At 49.0% G+C, this 23,013-nt stretch overlaps 1 protein-coding gene across 1 annotated transcript in view; it reads right to left on the bottom strand.

Annotated features, from left to right (window-relative positions):
• Positions 1–6,716: 6,716 nt before the first annotated feature.
• Positions 6,717–23,013, bottom strand: part of LOC308577609 (guanine nucleotide-binding protein subunit alpha-11) — a 35,101-nt gene continuing 18,804 nt past the window's right edge. Inside the window, exons 3-7 of the mRNA XM_081177966.1 lie at positions 22,188–22,342; positions 20,431–20,559; positions 18,527–18,656; positions 14,750–14,903; positions 6,717–10,892 (exon numbers count right to left, since the gene is read on the bottom strand). Coding sequence (XP_081034092.1) covers positions 10,702–10,892; positions 14,750–14,903; positions 18,527–18,656; positions 20,431–20,559; positions 22,188–22,342 — 759 coding nt within the window. The 3' untranslated portion in view covers positions 6,717–10,701. The remainder of the gene's footprint in view (positions 10,893–14,749; positions 14,904–18,526; positions 18,657–20,430; positions 20,560–22,187; positions 22,343–23,013) is intronic.

Here is a 23,013-nt window from a genome sequence, read left to right as displayed (position 1 = left end):
TGTGCATAAGGAACAAGGGCGTTGGCATTGATTTTATTTCCCTATGGCGTGCATGATATATTGCAAATGATGGTTAAATCAAAAGCAACCCAGGTACAAGGAAAATAAAGCTCATGGCACAGACACCCAAAAAAGCATTAAAAACACCCAAGTCATATCCAATTGACCTACTCAGCCCTTCAGATACCAAGCCTGATGAGGAATGGTTGAAGGAGCTGGGTATGTTTAGCCTGGTAAAGGGGGAATTGAGAGGAGACATTGATGATAGATTAGTAATTCTGTTTTATAATTGATAAGTGTAAACTGTTATTTGCTGATGTTTAATTTTACTGTTTACTATTGGATTCTAATGAATCATAGAATCCTAGAGTTGGAAGAGACCACAAGGGCCATCGAGTCCAACCCCTTGCCAAGCAGGAAACACCATCAGAGCACTCCTGACATATGGTTGTCAAGCCTCTGCTTAAAGACCTCCAAAGGAGGAGACTCCACCACACTCCTTGGCAGCAAATTCCACTGTCAAACAGCTCTTACTGTCAGGAAGTTCTTCCTAATGTTTAGGTGGAATCTTCTTTCTTGTAGTTTGGATCCATTGCTCCGTGTCCGCTTCTCTGGAGCAGCAGAAAACAACCTTTCTCCCTCCTCTATGTGACATCCTTTTATATCATATCACCCCTTAACCTCCTCTTCTCCAGGCTAAACATGCCCAGCTCCCTTAGCCGTTCCTCATAAGGCATCCAATAATGGATTATTGAATATTGCTTTATTTGATAGAAGCTGTTTATTTTAAAGTTATTGTGACTTTTTATATTGGATTAGATTTTTAGTATTAATGTTTGATGTTTCATTGCTATTTTTATATGTGTTGGAAGCTGCCCAGTGACTGGGGCAGATGGGTGGTGTAATAATAATAATAATAATAATAATAATAATAATAATAATAATAATAATTGACATCTTCATCAGACTATGCTTGTTTTCTCCTGCTCTGGAGGGTCGGACCCGAAGCAGTGACTTCAAGTTACAAGAAAGGAGACTCTGACTAAACATCAGGAAGAGCTTTCTGGCAGTAAAGGTAAAAGGTAAAGGACCCCTGGACAGTTAAGTCCAGTCAAAGGCGATTATGGGGTTGCGGTGCTCATCTCGCTTTCAGAGAGCTGGTGTTTGTCCACAGACAGCTTTCTGGGTCATGTGGCCAGCAGAACTAAACCACTTCTAGTGCAACAGGACACCGTGATGAAAACCAGAGCGCACGGAAACGCCATTTACCTTCCTGCCGCAGCAGTACCTATTTATCCATTTATGTCCCCACTGTGGAAGGACGTGTGGACCCAGAATGGACCTCCACAGTCACTTACGAACTCACTGTTAAAACCATGTTCATGGAAGACAATCTTACTTGGCTATGAGTGATCACCAAAGAAGAAGAAGACCTATTTATCTACTTGCCCTGGTGTGCTTTTGAACTGCCAGGTTGGCAGGAGCTGGGACACAGCAACAGGAGCTCATCCCATCAGGGGGATTCGAACCACTGACCTTCTGATCTGGCAGTAGGAGCTGTTTGATGGTGGAACGGACTCTGCTTAAAAACCTCCTAGGAAGGCGGTGGACTCTCCTTCCTTGGAGGTTTTTAAGCAGAGGTTGGATGGCCACTTGTCATGGATGCTTTAGCTGAGATTCCAGCATTGCAGGGGGTTGGACTAGATGACCGTTGGGGTACCTTCCATCTCCAGAGATCTACGGTTCCGTGTAGGACTGGGAATGCCTGAGTTTTACGAGACTATGATGGATAGAGCGATGTTATCTATGAAGGAGATGATATATGAAAACCATCTCGATTTGAGGATTGGAAGAACGGAAAATTCACACAGGGTTATTATTACTATTGGTGTTTACCGGCTTAAGGAGACTATCAGAAGAGATCATAAAGAAAAAAGAGAAAATATATGAACAAGATGTGATGTGGAAACAGCAAGATAAGATGGGATAGAATTATGAACTCTGTTTGAACTGATTGGGACTGATTGGGACATTAACGCAGCAGCAAGAAGATGATCAGAATTCCCCTTCGGATCTTGAAATATGGGTCCCCCCAACAAAATTTAAAAATTTGGCTTTGTAATTCGGAATTTATGTGATATGATTTAATTTGATGTGGTTGGCCAGTTAATAAAAATTATTAAAAAAAAAAAGGACTGGGAATGTCTGTTCTCTGAAACCCGGAGGAGCTGCTGCCAGTGTCGGTGGCCCAAGGATTCTGACATCTACGTTCTTAACCCACCACAGCCAAGTTAGGTGTCTTCGGAGAGGCGTTTGCTCTGCTGCCTTGACACAGAAACAGAAAAGTGTCACGCGATCTGGGGTGGGGAGAGAAAACCCTTTCCACACAAGGCGTTGAACTGGAGCATCTTCACCCCTTGCCAGGAAACTGACAAAGCCCTCCCTGCAAAAAAAACCCCCAGCCATCTCGCGCCCAGGAAACACAACCAGCCAGCGGCCACGGCAGCAGGACCAAGATAAATATTAGTATTGCAGAGGACACGAAGGAACCAGAGTCTTTGTCTTCTCCGCACCCAGGCTGTTTATAAGAAGTTCCAAATGTTTAGAGGATTTGCGTTCCTGGTTAAGAGTACAGAGCGGGGAAAGGAAGAAGGAGTATGCGGAGAGTCGTCCATCACTCTCCGAAAGCGCAGCGAAAACACACAGCGTTCAGACCACCCACCTTTCTTGCAATTTACACTTGGGCGAAGAAGAGAGTTTCCTTTCGTCTGGTTCCGAAAATTCTTGCTGGCCAGTTTCGTCAGGCCGGACTGTGGCCAAGGCATTAGAAACCCACTCTGCGCCATTCATAATTTTTATAAAACCTCTGTTGTGAAAGCACACTTCAAACATCCTGCTTTGGCTAAGCTATTTGTCTCCAGCCGTTACGGACCCCTCTTTTTTTTACTTGTCTGTAACATGGGGCCTGTTTTGATTTTACCGTATATGTCCCTGATCTTTTCTCTCATCCCCCTTGAAAGAAAGGAAGTCTTCTGCAGTGGTAAAACACAGCCCTCGTGAAAACAGGGCTCTGTCCCAGCTATTCAACCTCAGGGCTAGATTGCAGCAGCAGCAGCAGAGACACTTTGCAGGGCTTCCCTAGCACTTGGTCTGGAAAAACTGCAGCCAAGTGCAAAATGCACTAGCGGTTCGGGAAGAGACTCTGCACGGCTGCAGTGCTGGGAGACATTTATTGTTTAGAGAAAAGGTGAGCTAAGAGGCGAAATGATACGAGGTTTATAGGATGCCTGGCATGGACAAAGTGAATAAATAATAAATTATTATTATTATTATTATTATTATTATTATTATTATTATTATTATTATTAATTATTTATACCCCGCCCATCTGGCTGAGTTTCCCCAGCCACTCTGGGCGGCTCACAATTGAGTGTTGAAAACAACACAGCATTAAATATTAAAAACTTCCCTAAGCAGGGCTGCCTTCAGATGTCTTTTAAAAATAGGATAGCTTCTTATTTCCTTGACATCTGATGGGAGGGTTTCCATAGGGCAGGCGCCACCACCGAGAAGGCCCTCTGCCTGGTTCCCTGTAACCTCACTTCTCGCAGGGAGGGAACCGCCAGAAGGCCCTCGGAGCTGGACCTCAGTGTCCGGGCTGGACGATGGGGGTGGAGACGCTCCTTCAGGTATACTGGGCAGTTTAGGGCTTTCAAGGTCAGCCCCAACACTTTGAATTGTGCTCGGAAATGTACTGGGAGCCAATGGAGGTCTTTCAGGACTGGTGTTATGTGGTCTTGGTGGCCGCTCCCAGTCCCCAGTATGGCTGCTGCATTCTGGATTAGTTGCAGTTTCCGGGTCACCATGGAGAGTGCGTTGCAGTAGTCCAAGCGGGAGATAACCAGAGCATGCACCACTCTGGAGAGACAGTCTGCGGGCAAGTAGGGTCTCAGGTCCCTCTAGAACTCGTGGAATGTTGGAAGGTTTGGGGCGGATGAAAGGAAGGACTTCTTGGCTCTCCAGTTGGTAAGAGCACGAGACTCTTAATATCAGGGTCCTGGTTTCAAGGGGGAGGCAGTGATGGCTTGGACCACAGTGTGGCTTTCGAAGATGGGGCAAATTCAGGGGGGAGAAGGGCGTCAATGGTTACTAGTTGGAGGCAGCAACACTCCCCAATACCAGTTGCTGGAAATTGCAGGAGGGGAGAATTGCTCTCAAGCCTATCCTTCATTTCCCACGGGCATCTGTGGGATCAGGACGCCGGACGATGATGGGAGACTGGCCTGATCCACAAGGCTAGTCTTATATTCTTGTAACGCTTTTGCCTAGAGCAGTGTTTCCCAACCTTTTTTGGGCAAAGGCACACTTGTTTGATGAAAAAAATCTCAAGGCACACCACCATTACAGCCCCGTGACGTCAGCGCGCAGCGTCACGCCGGGAGGGACGCACGAAAGTGTAAGTTTCATTTTTTTCCCCTCCCCCTTGCCGGGGAACCTCCAAGCTTTGGGGGTGGGGGGGGGAGGAGGCAGCAAAGCGAGGCAGGAAGGAGAGCGCGGCTTGGCTGGGTGAGCTTTGGCAGGGGCATGGAATGAGAGCCGCGAGGCGGGCGCTGCGGACAGAGGCGCTGCCCGCCGAGCTCGCAGGCAGCCAGGCAGGCAGACGGCGAGAGCCCCGCACTGGGCGGCCTCTCCTCTCCTCGCCGCCGCCCCGCCTCTCGCCGCCCGACTCGCCCGCCTCCCTCCAGGCAACATCTCGCGGCACACCAGGCAACATCTCGCGGCACACTAGTGTGCCGCGGAACAGTGGTTGGGAAACACTGGCCTAGAGAGCTGCGCTACGCCTCACCAGTGTCTCAAGTGACCAAAAAAAAAAAATTGCTGCTCCTTAGTGACATCTGGTGGCTTGTCAGAAACCAGGCCTTTATAAAGAAGGAAAAGACAACTCAAATATATGCGAATTAAGACACTTTAGACCATGGGTAGGCAAACGAAGGCCTGGGGGCTGGATCCGGCCCAATCACCTTCTCAATCCAGTCCACGGACGGTCCGGGAATCAGCGTGTTTTCACATGAGTAGAATGTGTCCTTTGATTTAAAAGGCATCTCTGGGTTATTTGTGGGGCCTGCCTGGTGTTTTGACATGAGTAGAATGTGTGCTTTTATTTAAAATGCACCTCTGGGTTATTTGTGGGGCGTAGGAATTCGTTCATTCCTTTTTCCAAAATATAGTCTGGCCCCCCACAAGGTCCGAGGGACAGCCCCCTGCTGAAAAAGTTTGCTGACCCCTGCTTTTGCCCAACCCCACCCTGTCAGTCTTTGTCAACCTTCCAGATACCTTCCAGATATTTTGGGTTATCAGCCCCCAAGAAGCACAGATATATGATGCTGGGGCTGGCAGGCAGGGGGGGATTGTACTCCCAAATATCTGGAATGGCTGCAGGCCTGAGAAAATACAAAAGTATTCAATAAACAGTAAGATCGGTAGTACAGGTTTAAGTGCTCTGATTTTTTCAACAAAGCCAACAGCTTTGAAAGCAGGCCATGAAGAGTTTGGCATCTAGATCCTGCTCTGTCCGTTAAGATCTCTCCCCTCCACACGCCCAATTTGGGGACGACGACGACCCATTACCAACACCCCCTGACACCAGCCTTTTTTACTTCCCCCAATTGGGAGATGAGACAGCCGCTAAGCTCTCCCTACCACACTGATGGGTCGGGGTGAATGGTTCGCAGGTTGGCTTGCAAATAGGATGGAGGTGGCAGAAGGGGGAAAAACTGTTCTAGTGTCACAAGAGAGATCCGTATTCCATCTAAAGGCATCCTCTTTTCCCATTTCGAAATGGGAATCTCGGATCCCTCCCAGAAACTTTTATCATGATGATTTTAGAATACTGAAATAACACCTAGCGCCCAGCGGTTAGTTCTTGGCAGCCGGCTAAATAATTCCCGCCCTCTGAACCACAGAGAATGAGTTCCTTTGCATGGATTTACAAGGCAGGAGATTCCGACTAAACATTAGGAAGAACTTTCTGATGGCAAAAGCTGTTTGACAGTGGGATTCCGCTGAAGGTGCTAAACTCTCCTTCTTGGAGGTTTTTAAGCAGAGGTTGGGTGGGTCATCTGTCAGTTCTTTTACCTGAGATTCCTGCTTTGTAGACGGTTGGACCCGATGAATAATAATAATAATAATAATAATAATAATAATAATAATAATAATTTATTGTTTGTACCCCACCCATCTGGCTGGGTTTCCCCAGCCACTCTGGGCGGCTTCCATAGAAACCAAAACCAAATATCATACATTAAAAACTTCCCTGAACAGGGCTGCCTTAAGATGTCTTCTGTATGTCAGGTAGTTGTTTATCGTTTTGACATCTAATGGGAGGGCGTTCCACAGGGCAGGCGCCACTACCGAGAAGGCCCTCTGCCTGGTTCCCTGTAGCTTTGCTTCTCGCAATGAGGGAACCGCCAGAAGGCCCTCGGCGCTGGACCTCAGCATCCGGGCAGAACGATGAGGGTGGAGATGAGCAGAGGATCCCTTCCAACTCTATGACTCTTAAGAAACAAACTCAGGGCTAGTGATATTCATGGACTTGTGTATCCCAGGGGACATAACTGCTGGAATTTTTGTTACCCGCCCCAACTCTATTGAAAAAGGGAAGGGAGAAAACAGGCCAAGAAGTATGTTGGCTTTTTTTTTTTTTTGTAAGGAACAGATTTTATTCCAATTTCAAACAATTTTTATTTCAGGAGAAAGATATGAAAATCGATTTCCATCAGGTACTTCTAAACAACGAGGGTCAGCACCCAGCAGACGAGAGAAACTGATGGGTTCCGGGAAGGCCCCGATCCTGCCTCACAGACTGGACAGAAATAAAGAGAGAGACGAGGACGGGGGGCCAAAAAAACTGATCCCGGGCCACATGATTCAGAATCCCCTCCCACCCACCCCCGCCCCCTCACGCGTTAAACATCACATGCAATTTTCAAAATGACGAAAAGGTTTTCCCCCCTCCCTTTTAAAAACAGCATTTTTTAATATATATAGTAGTTTCCGTTCTCTTTAAATAGGATGTTTAAATGTTTCTTCTTTTTAAATCAGGATCTCTTATAATATACAAGTATAACCAAATAATTTTTCACCACACTTGTAAGAGAGAGTCTCTGGTAACTAAAGGGGGAGAAAAAAAAAGAAGTATGGGGCATTGGCACAAACCATAAACGCTTAAAAAAAATTTACACACACGCACACGCACACACACATACAGAGAGTACTGAGTTACAGACTTGAACCTCTGTTGGACTCAAAACCACCTTTTTGCTTTCAGTGAAGCGTAGTACAAATTAATGGCCAGAAGTAGGGGGGAAAGCATTTGTTTCTAAAAGTAGTTATAAAAAGCAAAACAAAAACAGTGTGCAGGGGATGAACTAAACATGCAACTGAAGGCAATGAACAAACAAATAATTCTTCGCTTCCGGGAAGGGGAAGGGAAGACACGGCGGAAGTAGAAGGGAGAGGGGTTGTTTGCCGGAGGGGCTGATCACAAGGAAATGGAATGATGGCGGGTGTGTACTTTTTGACAATCCTCTTCCTAAAAGGAGGTGAAGGGGTTTGAGAGCAGGCGCCTCTTCAGTAGGGCTTGGGTTTCTTTTCGTTTAAAGTGCACTGTGATCAGAACTTGGTCAAGAGGTTGCTCCTTCATCTCGGCTTTTTTTTTTCCTTTTTCGAGTTTCTCCACCACCACCACACGCGAGAACCCCCAGGTCCTTGGCCCCTGGCACATCTGAAACCCCAAACCAGCTCCCGTCGGGTGGGCTGGGGAAAGAGGGAGGGCGCTGTGGGATGGCTTTGGCACATCGAGAGCAAGCGATGACCGGGCTCGAGGGACGGGTCGCCTGTTGCTGGTCCGTAAAAGGAGGCTTTGCAACAGCACCCGAGTGGAGGTGGGCAGGTGTTGCTCGCAAGAACCAACATTGCCTTCACGACGAGCGCCTCCCGCTCTGGCCTCGAATCTGCGGCATCGCCCAATGGACATTTCTCTGCAGAGGGCCACCACCGTCCGACAAGCCAAGCCGGGTTCAGGTAGGGAGCACCGCCCCCCAAGAGAGTCAATACGAGAGACGCTAAGCTCAAGAAACTGGCTTCCTGGCTCCTAGATTTCTCAGGTACACACGTCCAATGCCTGCAGCGGACGTTGCAGATTGAGGTGTGCAAAAGACTCCAGGCGGCGAGAGGAAAGCCATGGCAGGTTTGCAACTGCAGAACTTCCCCTTGTAGAGTTGGCAAGATGACAAAAACAGGCACGGCCGTCCTGGCCGAAGCAGGAAGGCTCTCCCCTCCCTCACTGTTGTCACTCCCCACCCCACCCCAAAAAACCCCACACACATTTAGACAAAATCAGGAATGTTATTCTAGAAAGCAGAGGCTGCCTTGCCTTTCATCGACTCAACAGGACCTCTCAGCGTGCATGGGATTCCTCCTCCTCCTCCATCTCCCAAGTGAAGAACTTATCGGGCTCGTGGTGTTGGGTGTGCGAGAGAAGCCAGGAATCCCCTTCCAAAAAACCAAAAGCAACGAAAGAAGAAATACGGCTCACTTCTGCTTCCTTCTGTAGTGTTTGGTGACGTGGAGCAGACCCAGAAAAACCTGGAGGCAGCACTCTGCGCCTGGAATGCTGCAGGTATCCACGTGCAATTAGGGTTTTTTTAGTAGTGTCGAGAGAAAAATGCAAAAAGAAGTTTTACCTAGTGTTGCCCTAAGCGACGTTTAAAAGCACGTTTGACACTCCCTTTGCTGGCCCAACCTGGCCGTTCGGAAATACGTCGAAGTCTCAGGCTGTCCTCCGTAGCGTCTGAGAAATTGGCTGTGAGCGCTCCTTGAAGCCACATTAGTGTTTGTCTGAACTTCCTCGCATCCAGAGGGCGCGACTTGAAAAGCTCCCCTGCCCTCTCGAAAGCGTCCCTTTCTCCAGCCCCGTGGCGATTCTCCTTCCTGGCGAACCAGCAAAGAATTTCTCATCGGGGTTGGCTGTGGGTTTTTTTTGGCACCGTCTCCTGCCGGCTTCACAAAAGCAGGCTTTGCAGAACACGTTTTGGCACAAGAGAGTCCAGAAGCGGAACCTCTTCCTCTCGCCCCGCTTTGAAAAGCTGAAACCGCTGTCTCGGCCAAAGCGGATTCGCCAGTTCCGCCGCTGACCTGCTGCCGCTGCAGGTGGGCTCCCCACCCCCAGAATAAATACCTGTGCAACTGCTTCCGGTGGAACAAAGCTTTCGGAAGTTTAAGGGGCGCGGGAGGTTAAGTAGTAGCTACCGCTCACCCTAGCCCTGGTAAATGAGGCGGCAATCGGTTGCAGAGAGCTTCCGACTCTTTTCCTAGAATCTTCCAAGACAAAAGCAGCAGCCTCTGCAAGCCACAAAACCTAGTGGATCCTTCCTCGTTTGGATTAACCCTGAAGGATCGACACATTCTTGGGGGGGGGGAGGGTGTCTTACAAACCCAAGCGGTTGTTGGCATGTTGCACACACTCATACGGGCGCGAGAGAGGATCTAGAATGAATCAGAACCTCAGATCTCTCTCTCCTAGCCCAATGCCGGCTCCGCTCCCCCGCCGTGCGAAACACGCAGAGTCCTCACGCCGGGCGAGGAGACTCCCTACGGCGACCTTACTTTTCTCTTAAAAAGATAATACGGCAACAACAACGTTCAGGCACTTTCCCTCCCCCCGCCCCCCCGCAGGCTCGTTAGCTATTGCTCGGTTTGTAAGTCTATGAACAACAACAACAAAAGTACGGCGTTATGATGTAGCAAACTATATATAGTACAATAATTTATAAAAAAAAAATCACAGTCTCAATATAACTTTCATAATTGATAAGGAAGGGAAGAGAATCTATACTAAGGTGGTACAAAAAAATAAACGAGGAAGGAAAAGAGATAGCTTGTTTTTTGTTTTTTGCACTACTGTTAAAAGAGACAGAAGCTCCTGTTCTTCCCAAGGTGTCATCCATGTACCCTCAAGTCCTTTTTTGGGCAGGAGACGCCAAGGTTCCCGGGTAGAAAAGCAAAGCTGCACCCGAGGAATTGTACGGCACGCGAGGCGAAGGTACAAAGGACCACCCAATATCTTCCACGGCCAAGCGAGAGAGAGAGAGAGCTTGCCAGGCCTTGGCCAAGAAGCCTGCGGACTCCCATCTTATCGCTGGAACAGAAAGGAACAGTAAGAATTGGCTAACGCAGAAGGACAGAGTCCGAGAGGAAGGCTCGCCTTGGGCTGTCGACCAGAAAGCGGGAAATTAACAAAGTGCGAGAGAGAGAGAAGAGTGGAAACGTGTCCCCTGTTGGGTTTTTTTAAACTGTGAAATAAAAGCACATTTGTTTGTTTTTTTTAAAAAAATCATCATCATCACCAGCTATTCTGTGGAGCAGACAGAGACTCCATGATGACAAGTGAGCAAACGAAACAAAACGAAAATAACCCCAAAGACCTTGCCACTCCACAGATCAATTTGCAATCATTACATCATTAAAAATCAAGATTCTTTCCCCCCCCCATGTACATTTTTTTCTGTTTTGTTTAAATTCACGGGGTTCTCTCGTCTTTTAACTTTCTTCACAACAAAAGGTCTCCCGAGGATACCTGGGGAGGGAGGGCGGGTGGGGGGGGCGGGTGGGGGGGGGAAGAAGAGGGCAGGCAAATGAAGCTCAGACTAGGTTATATTCCTTCAAGTTGAGCTGGAGGATGGTGTCCTTGACGGCAGCAAAGACAAACCGAATGTTTTCCGTATCTGTGGCACATGTGAAGTGAGAGTAGATGATTTTGTCGCTGTCGGGGTTTAGATCCACAAACATCTTGAGGATGAACTCCCGAGCCGCCTGGGCGTCTCTCTGGGGGCCTGAGGAGAGACAAGAAAACATGGGATGGGGTTGGAGACAGAAAACATGGGATGGGGCTGACGTACCAACCATCCAGGAATGGCAGGCGAAGTTGACAGAATATGCAGAACTTGCCAAATTGTCAGGGAGGATCCGGGACCAGGAAGATCAAAGATGCCAAAATAATGGGAGTAAATTTATTGAATATTTAAAGGAGAATTGTAAAGAGGTCAAGACACTAGCAGGATTGACATACAGTGGTGCCTCACAAGACGAAAAGAATCCGTTCTGTGATTCTCTTCGTCTAGCCGTTTTTTCGTCTTGCGAAGCAAGCCCATTGAAGGATTAGCGGATTAGCGCTATTAGCGGCTTATCTGCTGATCGGATCAGCTGATAAGCGGCTTAGCGGCTTAGAAAAAGGGGGGAGGGAGGGAAAAAAACCAGCAGGAACTCACAAGACATTGTCGTCTTGCGAAGCAAGCCCATAGGAAATTCGTTTTGCGAAGCACCTCCAAAATGGAAAACTCTTTCATCTAGTGAGTTTTCCGTCTTGCGAGGCATTCGTCTTGCGGGGCACCACTGTAATACCTTCAATGTATAATAGTACTAATGTGAGAATGATGTGCACAATAGAAAGAGAGCCAGTATGGTGTAGTGGTTAAGAGCGGTAGTCTCGTAATCTGTGGAACCGGGTTCGCTTCCCCGCTCCTCCACATGCAGCTGCTGGGTGACCTTGGGCCAGTCACACTTCTCTGAAGTCTCTCAGCCCCACTCACCTCACAGAGTGTTTGTTGTGGGGGAGGAAGGGAAAGGAGATTGTGAGCCGCTTTGAGACTCCTTAGGGTGAGTGAAAGCCAGGATATCAATCCAAAAAAACTCTCAATATACCAATTGCAGGGAGGGAGGGGAGTCGCGACTCGGCAGAGTCAAAGGGAATGTATGGCATTAATATGTTTGTTGGAAAAGAATATGTAAGGAAAACAATAAAAATTTACTTGGGGAAAAAAAGAGAAAACATGGGAGGGGGACAAGGAGGAAAACAACGGCTACAATTAGGAGATTCCCACTCATGTTTACCCTGGCGTCGCCCCAACCGCTGAGATTTGAGAGGCGGCAGTATTGCTTCTGGTTTAACGTCACTGCCCAAAAATTAAATCACCGCCTGGGTGTTTCGATTGCTATGGGTCAATTTTAACGGCCCTATTTGCAAACCGAGATTTTATAGGTGGAAAGAAGTCTATGCATTTACATCAACACAAAGGGACTGGCGGCTAATGTGGAGGAGAAGCGAGATAGGCCAAACTGATGTGTACGAGTTGAGCACCCCTCAACACTGTCTCCCCATAGCAGCATCCCTGACCACCGGTCCTGCTAGCTGGGGATGAGGAACTCGGTCCAGGAGTATGCCTGATCCTTTCTCAAAGCCAAGATGGTGGCAATCACCACCGCAGAGGCATAGTTTTCAGAAGCACCCCAACTCCTAAGGGGATTTCGTGGTGAAGAAACTGATTGGTTCCTACAGGGAGGTGTTTAAACCGGCAGGGCCCCATGTACCTTGGCTGAGGTATTATGACATAGGTAGGCAAACTAAGGCTCGGGGGCCAGATCCGGCCCAATCGCCTTCTCAATCCGGCCTGCGGATGGTCCGGGAATCAGCGTGTTTATACATGAGTAGAATGTGTCCTTTTATTTAAAATGCATCTCTGGGTTATTTGTGGGGCACAGGAATTTGTTCATTTCCCCCCCGCCCCCAAATATGGCTCCCCACAAGGTCTGAGGGACAGTGGACTGTCCCCCTGCTGAAAATGTTTGCTGACCCCTCTTGCAGTTCAATTATGGCCTATTCAAGAGATCACATGGCCCACGTGCCTGTCCAGCCAGGCTACCCAAACCCCTGGCAGCCTTTCGAGCTAGGAGGGCAAAGTGCCAGGGACCTTGGAAGCTGCCTCATGCAGAGCCAAGACAATTGGGCCCTTCTAGCTTGGTCCTGCCTGGACCGCCATTTTCGAGTTTCAGACATGGGGCTCTCAGCCCTCCAAGGAAATGCCCACAGTTCAACCTGAGGCCTTCTACCTCTGGAAAACTACCACAAGCCAGTCTTTTTGGAAGCCTTAAAAGGTAAAGGGACCCCTGACCATTAGGTCCAGTCGTGGCCGACTCTGGGGTTGCGGCGCTTATCTCGCTTTACTGGCTGAGGGAGCCGGTGTACAGCTTCCGGGTCATGTGGCCAGCATGACTGAGCCTCTTCTGGCGAACCAGAGCAGTGCACGGAAACACAGTTTACCTTCCCGCCACAGTGGTACCTATTTATCTACTTGCACTGGTGTGCTTTCGAACTGCTAGGTGGGCAGGAGCAGGGACCGAGCAACGGGAGCTCACCCCATCGCGGGGATTTGAACCACCGACCTTCTGATTGGCAAGTCCTAGGCTCTGTGGTTTAACCCACAGCGCCACCCGCGTTTTGGAGGCCTTAGAAAGACCCATTTGTTTCTTTCAAGGGGCTTATATCTGAATTCTCTCTCCCTCTCTCTCGAGTGGTGTTGCAGTTGATGGGACTGTGTAAATTGTTTTTATGGTCGTTGCACGACTTCATTGTTACTGCTACTTATTAATGTCACGGGCATGCTGAAACGTGGTGGCCCCTCTCCCTGTGGAAAGCCCTCCCTTCAGATGTCAAGGAGACAAAGAATTACGCACCTTTTAGAAGACATCTGAAGGCAGCCCTGTATTGGGAGGTTTTTAACAGTTGGATGTTTTTAGATTTGCTGTGAGCCAACCAGAGTGGCTGGGGAAACCCAGCCAGATGGGCAGGGTATAAATAATAAAAGCCAAGGAGGCTACCTACTGTCTGAAACCAAAGGGGCGCAGTGGTTGCCAGATGTGATATATACAGTGGTACCTCGGGTTAACTACTTAATTCGTTCCGGAGGTCCGTTCTTAACATGAAACTGTTCTTAAACTGAAGCACCACTTTAGCTAATGGGGCCCTCCTGCTGCCGCCGGAACACGATTTCTGTTCTCATCCTGAAGCAAAGTTCTTAACCTGAAGCACTATTTCTGGGTTAGCGGAGTCTGTAACCTGAAGCGTCTGTAACCCGAGGTACCACTGTATTGGCGTTCTCTCCAGTTCTCCTTCCCCACTTTAATACCATCTAGATCAGCGGTTCTCAACCTGTGGGTCCCCAGATGTTGAGAAAACTGATTTAGATGTTTTGGACCACAACTCCCACCGGTCCTAAACAGCACTGGCTGGGACAGACGGGAGCTGTGACCCAAAACACCTGAATCAGAATTGGAAAGGATACCCAAGGGTCATCCAGTCCTACCCCCTGCAGTGGAGGAATTGCAACTGAAGCAGCCAAGACAGATGGCCGTCCAACTTCTGCTTGAAAACCTCCAAGGAAGGAGAGTCCACAACCTCCCGAGGGAGTCCATTCCACTGCCGAACGGCTCTCGCTGTCAGAACGTTCTTCCTGATGTTTAAGTCAGAATCTATTTTCTTGCAACTTCAAGTCTGTTTTACAGAGACTGGTAAGAGCGGGGGGTGTTGTTGTTTTTTAAAAAATAAAAAATTCCTTCCAGTAGCACCTTAAAGACCAACTAAGTTAGTTCTTGGTATGAGCTTTCGTGTGCATGCACACTTCTTCAGATACACTGAAACAGAAGTTGCCAGATCCTTCTATTTCTAGATTTCTATTTCTAGATTTCTAGATCCTTCTGTTTCAGTGTATCTGAAGAAGTGTGCATGCACACGAAAGCTCATACCAAGAACTAACTTAGTTGGTCTTTAAGGTGCTACTGGAAGGATTTTTTTTATTTTGACTATGGCAGACCAACACAGCTACCTATCTGTATTTAAAAAATAAATGTTTCTTACCATCAAACTCTGGGAAATAATCCACGAGATGAGAGTACATTATCTTGTCTTCCAACAGATCCTTCTTGTTGAGGAAAAGGATGACGGAGGAGTTCTGGAACCAGGGATAGGTGATGATGGTCCTAAAAAGGGCTTTGCTCTCCTCCATACGGTTCTGCCAGGAGAAAAAAGAGGGGTTCGAGGTGTCACGGTTGCAACAAGGTAAGAGATGAAACGCATCACCGGTGGGGGATGTGTGTGTGTGTGTGTTGTTAAAGCGGTAGAGAGAATTGGCATACTTTTACACCAGGCGCCCTCAGCTATGGGTCACTGGTACCACCAGAACAATGAAGAAACAAGGGCTGAGTACAAAGATCTTGCCCAAAATCATATTAAAACCTTATCTGGCTTAACGTGGCAAACAGGAGATAGCCAATGCCCAGCTGCTCGCCTTTTCTGTTATCGCCACATTTTCACCTGTGCCCGAGATTTCACCTGTAACTACTTTCAAACTACAGTGGTACCTCGGGTTAAGTACTTAATTCGTTCCAGAGGTCCGTTCTTAACCTGAAACTGTTCTTAACCTGAAGCACCACTTTAGCTGATGGGGCCTCCTGCTGCCACTGCATGATTTCTGTTCTCATCCTGAAGCAAAGTTCTTAACCTGAAGCACTATTTCTGGGTTAGTGGAGTCTGTAACCTGAAGCGTATGTAACCTGAAGCGTATGTAACCCGAGGTACCACTGTATGCCAGTAACGTTTAGCAAATAAGGAGTTGTGCAATCTCACGCAGGTCAGGGAAGGGGAGCCAGTGTTGCAGGACTACAATTCCCATCATTCCTGACCCCTCTAGGCTGCTGGGGATTGCTAGCATCCTAAAGGCCATGCGTTCCCACCCCTGCCCTAGTTAATTGAGAGAGAAAATGCAGCTTTGTGGGTTGCCTGGAAAATTTCAAATTGGAAAACGTGCGCAGTATTTCAATTAATTTTTTTCCAGTTTGCACCAGAAAATTTTCCAACGGAATCTCAATGAGTCCATTTATTTTACTTGAATTTAGTCAACGAAACGAAGAGCTTTGAAACCACCAAGCTTACCTAACACAGTATCTGCAATTAGCGCCCATTCATTTTGACAGATGAAAGCTTAAGGAATGGGAGATTTTCCACCCCACACGATGAGTAGGAGATATTTTTATTGTCACCCCGCCACCCCCGCAAAACGTTCCCTCTCTGGGGTGATGCAAAGTAAAGCTGAATCGCAAATTAAAAACATGAGATTCAAATAATCTGGTCTAAATACAGATTTGGAAATCCAGGACCAGCAGAGCAGAACATGCTTCTGCCAAACGGCTGAACGCAGAGAGAGCTAAAACAACCTTGGTAAAGGGCTAACAACCGCCACAGAAAGTGGAGAGTGCTATTTATTTCTCAAATTCAGGCCCTGCGATACAACCAAACCTGCCAAGGCAACTAAGTATGCCAGCAAGGTTTCAAAAAGCAAACTCCCCACCCCCAAAAGCAGACTCCTTCCACCTCACCCTGCTCTCTGTCAGGGGAACGATTCTAGAAGGCATGCTAAATTTGGAAGGAACAGTAGCCCCATTTCCTCTGACCCAGGCGAAATCTAGTTTCCCCCAGGGGTGCGCATAATTTCATCCAGTTTCTGACAGTCTGCAGACGAGTCTACGGGCTCCTAGAGGGAGTGGGGAGGAAGGAGGGAAAGAGAGAACCAACTCAAAAGCGCTGTCGGGCACATTTCAGCCTTGCGGAAGCTATTTTAGCAGGTTCCAGAGACACACCAACAGGAACCTGGTGCAAAATAGTGGCTTGGCAGGGGAGTAGAGTCCAGGAACAGAATGCGCACTCAGACTAACAATTTCCTTTCAGCACAAGAACTGACTACACAGTCCTTTCACACTCCCAGGTCCTTCTCCTCTCGCCCTTGCTCCCACAGCTTTCTTTATTTCATCAGTCCAACCGAGAGGAGGCCGGGACAGTTTTTTGTTCCCGCTATTGCTAAACACAGCTGGAAGTCAAGAACCCTCGCAGCTCTTCTGCAAATCACACAGCAGTGGATGGGGTGGGCAGCTGGCGCCACCCACGGCTTCTGCTGACCCCCAACTCGAGAGCAATGGCCGCACAGAAGAGCGGGCAACTGTGCCAGGTGGTCCCCTTTCAAAAACACCCCGCAATTAAAAAGCTCCTTTTAACAGGGATGCAGGGGGAGATGGAGGATTCCTGCTGCAGTTACATCTAGGCCACTGCGGTGTATGCTTTAAAGCAGCTGTTCTGATAGAGCGGTCCATCGGCAGTCAGGTTTTCTTCACTCCCAAAGTCTTAAAAGGTAAAGGGACCCCTGACCTTTAGGTCCAGTCGTGGCTGACTCTGGGGTTGCGGCGCTCATCTCGCTTTATTGGCCGAGGGAGCCGGCGTACAGCTTCCGGGTCATGTGGCCAGCAGGACTAAGCCTCTTCTGGCGAACCAGAGCAGCGCACGGAAATGCCGTTTACCTTCCCGCCGGAGCGGTACCTATTTATCTACTTGCACTTTGACGTGCTTTTGAACGGCTAGGGTGGCAGGAGCAGGGACCGAGCAACGGGAGCTCACCCCGTCATTGCGGGGATTCTGATCGGCAAGCCCAAGAGGCTCTGTGGTTTAGACCACAGCGCCACCCGTGTCCCCCAAAGTCTTTAGCCCGGGGCAAATTGAATAAGACACGAAAAAGCCTACTGTGATGCGTTAGGAAAGCCCTGCTAGGCTACCTTTACTAAGTAGCATTACTTGAGACTTGCAGATCTGTTCACGTGGGCATTGCCCTCTGTTGGAAGTTTTGTCCTTCTCAATCCACCCACCAGTACCAGCCGGGTTTCACCCCACTTTTTTCCCCCCAATAAAAGGAAAAGGAAAATTTTAAGCAGTGCAAGAAAACAAAAGCAGAAACAACTGGTGTCAGGCAAGCGCCAGGAGGGCTCAAGCCATGCCTGGCTGCCAAAGCTGTGTTACGAGTGTGTACACAGGGCTGGTCCCTCACCCTTTCATGTGCAAGGAGCGTGTACGGCAAGGCTGGGGGGGGGGAGAGGGAAGAGCCACCGACAGTTTGCCGAGACTTCCGTCTTAGAGAAATCCTGCACCCTTCCAGGACCCTCAGAGCTTAACACGAATGCAGGGAAAGCCTTCCCTGCCCCTCCTGTGGGGCGCAGATGGTCAAGTCGGGAGGCCCAGTGGCCACTCCTGGCCCACACCCAACGTTTTATTACTGCTCGCGCCCCTCCCTGCACAGATGGGAAATGAGCCATCGTCGCTGCTGCTCCTAGCACAAAATGAGAGGTTGCCACAGACATCTGGCACCACGGAGAACTCCGAGGTGCCCTTTCATTTTGGACGGGAGGGGCGCCCTTTTCGGTCTGCAGGAACCACTTGCCAAGCAAGAGCACGTCACCCTCTGCAGCACCCCCCCTTTGCAAGTTTTGAGGGACATGTATAGTATTTTGGGGGTGGGGGGAAGATGACTCCTCCCTGGAGAATACATTCAGAGCCAGCACACAGCCACACACGCGTCTCCCTCAAGCAGATCAGTTCCCGAAATGTCTAGCCACCCAGGGTGAAGAATGTGGCTCACTGCTACTTTAGGTGGTTGGGAAACAGACAGATAAGTCCTGGCCCACAGCACACCAGTGGCTGACAACCCCAAACATTTTAGAAACAGTTCCAGAATCTGCAAATGCACCTTTCTGCCACTGCTGTGACCACCCAAGGGCCACACGCCGCCCCTTACGTGCTACGAGGGGTTGTGCTTACCTCATTATCCGACTCCACCAGAACTTGGTCATATTCGCTAAGAGCTACTAGGAACATGATGGAGGTTACGTTTTCAAAGCAGTGTATCCATTTCCTCCGTTCTGACCTCTGACCCCCAACATCCACCATTCTGAAAGGGAGAAAAAGGAGGGCAGGTCTTCTTTAACGCACACAAACACACAGCCCATTAAGTTAAAAATGCAATACGCCATTTTATACTTGCTTTTGGGTTGGAGGGAAGAGAGAAAAGACGGAGCAGGAACAAGTCCGAGGTTTGTTTCCTTCCTCCCCCCCCCCCTTTGGAAGACATCACCCCTACCCCTCATGGGCCAAACTGGACATGTGGGCACGTGGAACCACCCAGCAATGCCCGGTAAAACCATGACATCAAGTGATGCTCATCGGGGGCTTCAATGCACCACACAGGGTTTCCGAGGAGCGCTGAACAGTGCTCTGAAGCACCGCTGATCAGCAGGGCTCGACCGCACTGTCTACCAGCTGGAGGGTGGTGGCTTCAAGCCTGTTTTCTGCAGGAATCGGTTCTCCATGAGGAGAACTGTCAAAGGCACTTCTGAGTACCTGCCCTCTGGAACTCCCTGCCTATTGACACCAGGAACTTCCACTGCACTCTTTTTCAGTGCCTGCTAAATACATTTTTGCTTAGACAAGCCTACCCAGATGTTGTGGAGCGTTTTCATCTGTTTTCAGTTTAGTTTTGAACTGTTCGGAAGTCTTAAATTATTATCCATTTGTTGTATTAACAATTTTATTGTTTTGGAAAACCGCTTTGAGGTTCTATACAAATCAAGTGGTAAAATCAAGAGGTGTATAAATTTTAGGAAACTAACTAGCACCCCATTAACCACAGGCAACAGGGACTATCGGTATTAGTGGTCAGGGAAAAGCCTAGACCAGAACTTTCCAAACTGTGTGTTGTGGCACGCTAGTGTGTCAGTCAGGTGTGTCGCGCAAACGCTCCCCACGCTGGAAAGGGTTTAGTTCAACCTCTGCTTTGCTAGTACAGTGGTACCTCGGGTTACATACGCTTCAGGTTACAGACTCCGCTAACCCAGGAATAGTGCTTCAGGTTAAGAACTTTGCTTCAGCATAAGAACAGAAACCGTGCTCCGGCGGCGTGGCGGCAGCAGGAGGCCCCATTAGCCAAAGTGGTGCTTCAGGTTAAGAACAGTTTCAGGTTAAGAACGGACCTCCAGGATGAATTAAGTACTTAACCCAAGGTACCACTGTAAAACCTAATCACTGTGTCACGAAATGATGCACGTCTAAAAAGCGTGCCTCCAACAGGAAAAGTTTGGAAAGCTCTGGCCTAGAAAAAGAGGCTTCAATCGATTGGGGGGGACGACGACCAACAGTTGCTGTCCACCTGATATCAGGAGGAAGGGCATTCCACATGTTAGGAGCTGGTTTTAGAGGCAGGCGTGTCTCGGAATAACAGCTGCTGCAGGACCAAAGTGGGGACTCGGTGCTTGCACGTTCCGACGGCACAATCTGGATCTTCAAACAGATGGGTCTTTGGCCTCACCCGGCTGCAGGGCTTTTCTTGTGTCCTTGGGACTACACCGCTACAGATGGGTTGTGGCGGTGGCTCAGGGTTTGTGGAGAGCCTTCAAAGACGCAGCCCACACCTAGCGCCGTCTCCTCACGGGGGAAAACCCTCTCCTGCCTTTGCTCCTGCCAACGGCACGACTTGTTGACTCGGAAGAGGGAAGAAAGGGTCGGAAGCGGCAGCCGTGTGACCGGCTTTCCAGAAGCCTGCTAACTCAATGCCTTAACTGAGCTGCGCTTTCATTTTAAATGGAAGCAGCTTTGGGGGGAGTATGTGAAACGTAAAAAAACCGCTCCGAGGAAAGAAAGAAAGAAAGAAAAAAGCCATTGGAAGTTACCTGAAGATAATGTTCTCTAAGTCAAAGGGGTATTCTATGATCCCAGTTGTCGGGACTCTGACCCGCAGGACGTCTTGCTGGGTGGGGAGGTACCCTGGCAGGGCGATACGATCCACGTCGGTAAGGTAGCTGCAAGGAGGACGTGCAGGGGAAAAAGGAGGGAGGGGGGAAAGATGAAGGTGGCCTGAGCTCGCTTGCCATGTGTAGCGCTCCTGCCCTGAGAGCCTCAGCATTTTGAGTATGGAACCTCAATTATTCCACTCCTGGGGGTGTTTTTTCCCCCAGAGGGGAGGAAGAGCTGCATGCAAAATCCTCAGGAATCCTGTTCAGCCCTTGAGATTCAACAAAGCCCACCACCCGCTTTCCCGACATTACCTTGCCTCTAATAGCATTACCGTATTTTTTGCTCTGTAAGACTCACTTTTTCCCTCCTAAAAAGTAAGGGGAAACGTGTGTGCGTCTTATGGAGCGAATGCAGGCTGCGCAGCTATCCCAGAAGCCAGAACAGCAAGAGGGATTGCTGCTTTCGCTGCACAGCAAATATTTTTCTCTCTCTTGTTTTCCTCCTCCAAAAACTAGGTGCGTCTTATGGTCTGGTGTGTCTTATAGAGCGAAAAATACGGTGCATTTCTAAGCGTGCAGCTTCACGCCTGCAGAGCAATCTTCCTTCTCATGGGTCCTAATGCTCCCAGGACCCTTAGGAGTCTACCCTTGCCATGCCCTAAAGGAACGCTTTTCTAAGTCCCTGGTCCACCACTCCTTAGAGCAGATTTGCGGGGAAGGAAGAAGGAGCCACCAAGGAAGGAAGCTACGGAAACAGTTCAGAGCCCTCCCTCCTGCCCGGGGTGGGGTGGAGTGGTCCATAATTCTGAATTAAGTTCCCCTATAAGCTGGCACCAGCATTCTTCCTTCCGACTGTGAAGAGCAAAACAGTGGCACAGCACCTCACACCATTTTATTAGGTCTTGGCTGGATGGGGCAAGCAGCCAAGGTGCATGATTTTGAGGACGCTCACGTTAACCTCTGCTTATAATCGTGGGGGGTGGGAAGGCTCTGGAAGACTAAACTGAGCTGCCAGCCCCTCTCTTCCACTGGATCAAGCGTTGGGCAGGAGGCAGATTTGGAGCAATAAGCGTTTCTGAGCAATACTGCACTACTCCCATAAAGTTTAGTTCTACGGGCATCTTCCTCACAAACTTAAAAACTATTAGATGCTGTAAGCTTCTACAACACTATTACATCTACATCTAAACATCAACACCACAATTCCAGGCCACCTTCCTCTAATGTTTACCGCCCTGGAGAAGACTACAAAGCAACTAAGCGGCTTGTTACTTCCAGATTATTCCCACTACCTGAGATTTCCACCTCGTAGCTTCGCCATTCTGAAAGCTCAGGGAGGGCAGGACCGAAAAGAAAATACTCATTAAACTTCGTTTATAGCACGTGCCTAAAGAGACTGCAAGGTAACTAACAGTGCAAAATCAATTAAAGCCACATCAAATGGATTTCTAAAGTCCACCCCCAGCCCCCACAATCAGTAGCAAGAACTACAACCACCACCCCTTCCTCCTTGGAGCAGTTTGATGGCAACAACTAAAACACGAAGTTACTTTCTTTCCTCCTGGCCCCCATCCACCCCCCACCAACTGTCAGAGGCACAATTTCATTTAGGGAGGGGAGCCCAGAGACCCAAAATGACGCTGTGTAGCAGCAACTGTGCTGAGAGCCGTACAGAGAGGACGGCAAACTCTTACTATTTAGCAGAGTCGGAGAGCTGGTATTCTCGCCGCCGGTCGTAACACTCCTGGATGCCCGGGTCGTTCCACAACGTCTTAATTGCACTTATGTAGGGCTGCTCAAAGGACGAGACCTTTTCTACGTCCACTTCCCGGATCAGGAGTGCGTTGGCCTGCAGCGCGGCGCGGAGGAGAAAGCAAGAGGGGCTTAAAGGAGGCTGACCCTGAGGAACCCCCTCCCCGCCTAGCATGTATCCCATTCCACCCCCCGCCTTCCTTTACTGCTCCATAGCTGGAGATCCAGTCCCGGCTGCTACAAATCCATTCCGGCATTGCCTGCACAAAGCAAGTAAATGTATACATACCATCTTTTTAACAACAAGACCACAGCTTTGGGCTTATGTTTTTTTAAAAAATGAAGAGCAGTATGTACTGTCTTTACTCAAGTCTAATATACGCCCTAATTTCTGGAATGTAATTTGGCGGAAAAAAGGAGCGTGCATTACACACTATGAGCAAATATCGCCCAGCCCTACTGACCTCTCTCCTTTGACCATTGGGCCAGGGCGCCACTGCACTGCTAGGTTCTGCCAGCCCCCTGCAGCCTCAGCATAGCTTGCCTACCTGCCCGCCCGCTGGTGCCTTGGGCTCCGCTGCAAGGCAAGGCGCTTGGCCACGTTTGGGGCAGATGCCTGAGTTTGGACAGCCTGAGAGCGCCAGCCATGAAGCTAGTAAAACAGGAGGCAAGCTCTCCCTGCAAGACGGCCAGCCTGGAGGTAGAACCTGCCCGGGCACAACCAATCCACACCTGGGAGTACTTTATTTACTTGAATGTAATGCGCAC

The sequence above is a fragment of the Podarcis bocagei genome (genome assembly GCF_964188305.1).
Source record: "Podarcis bocagei genome assembly, chromosome: 18".
In the NCBI taxonomy this organism is placed as follows: Eukaryota; Metazoa; Chordata; class Lepidosauria; order Squamata; family Lacertidae; genus Podarcis; species Podarcis bocagei.
This window is presented reverse-complemented; position numbering and strand designations above follow the sequence as displayed.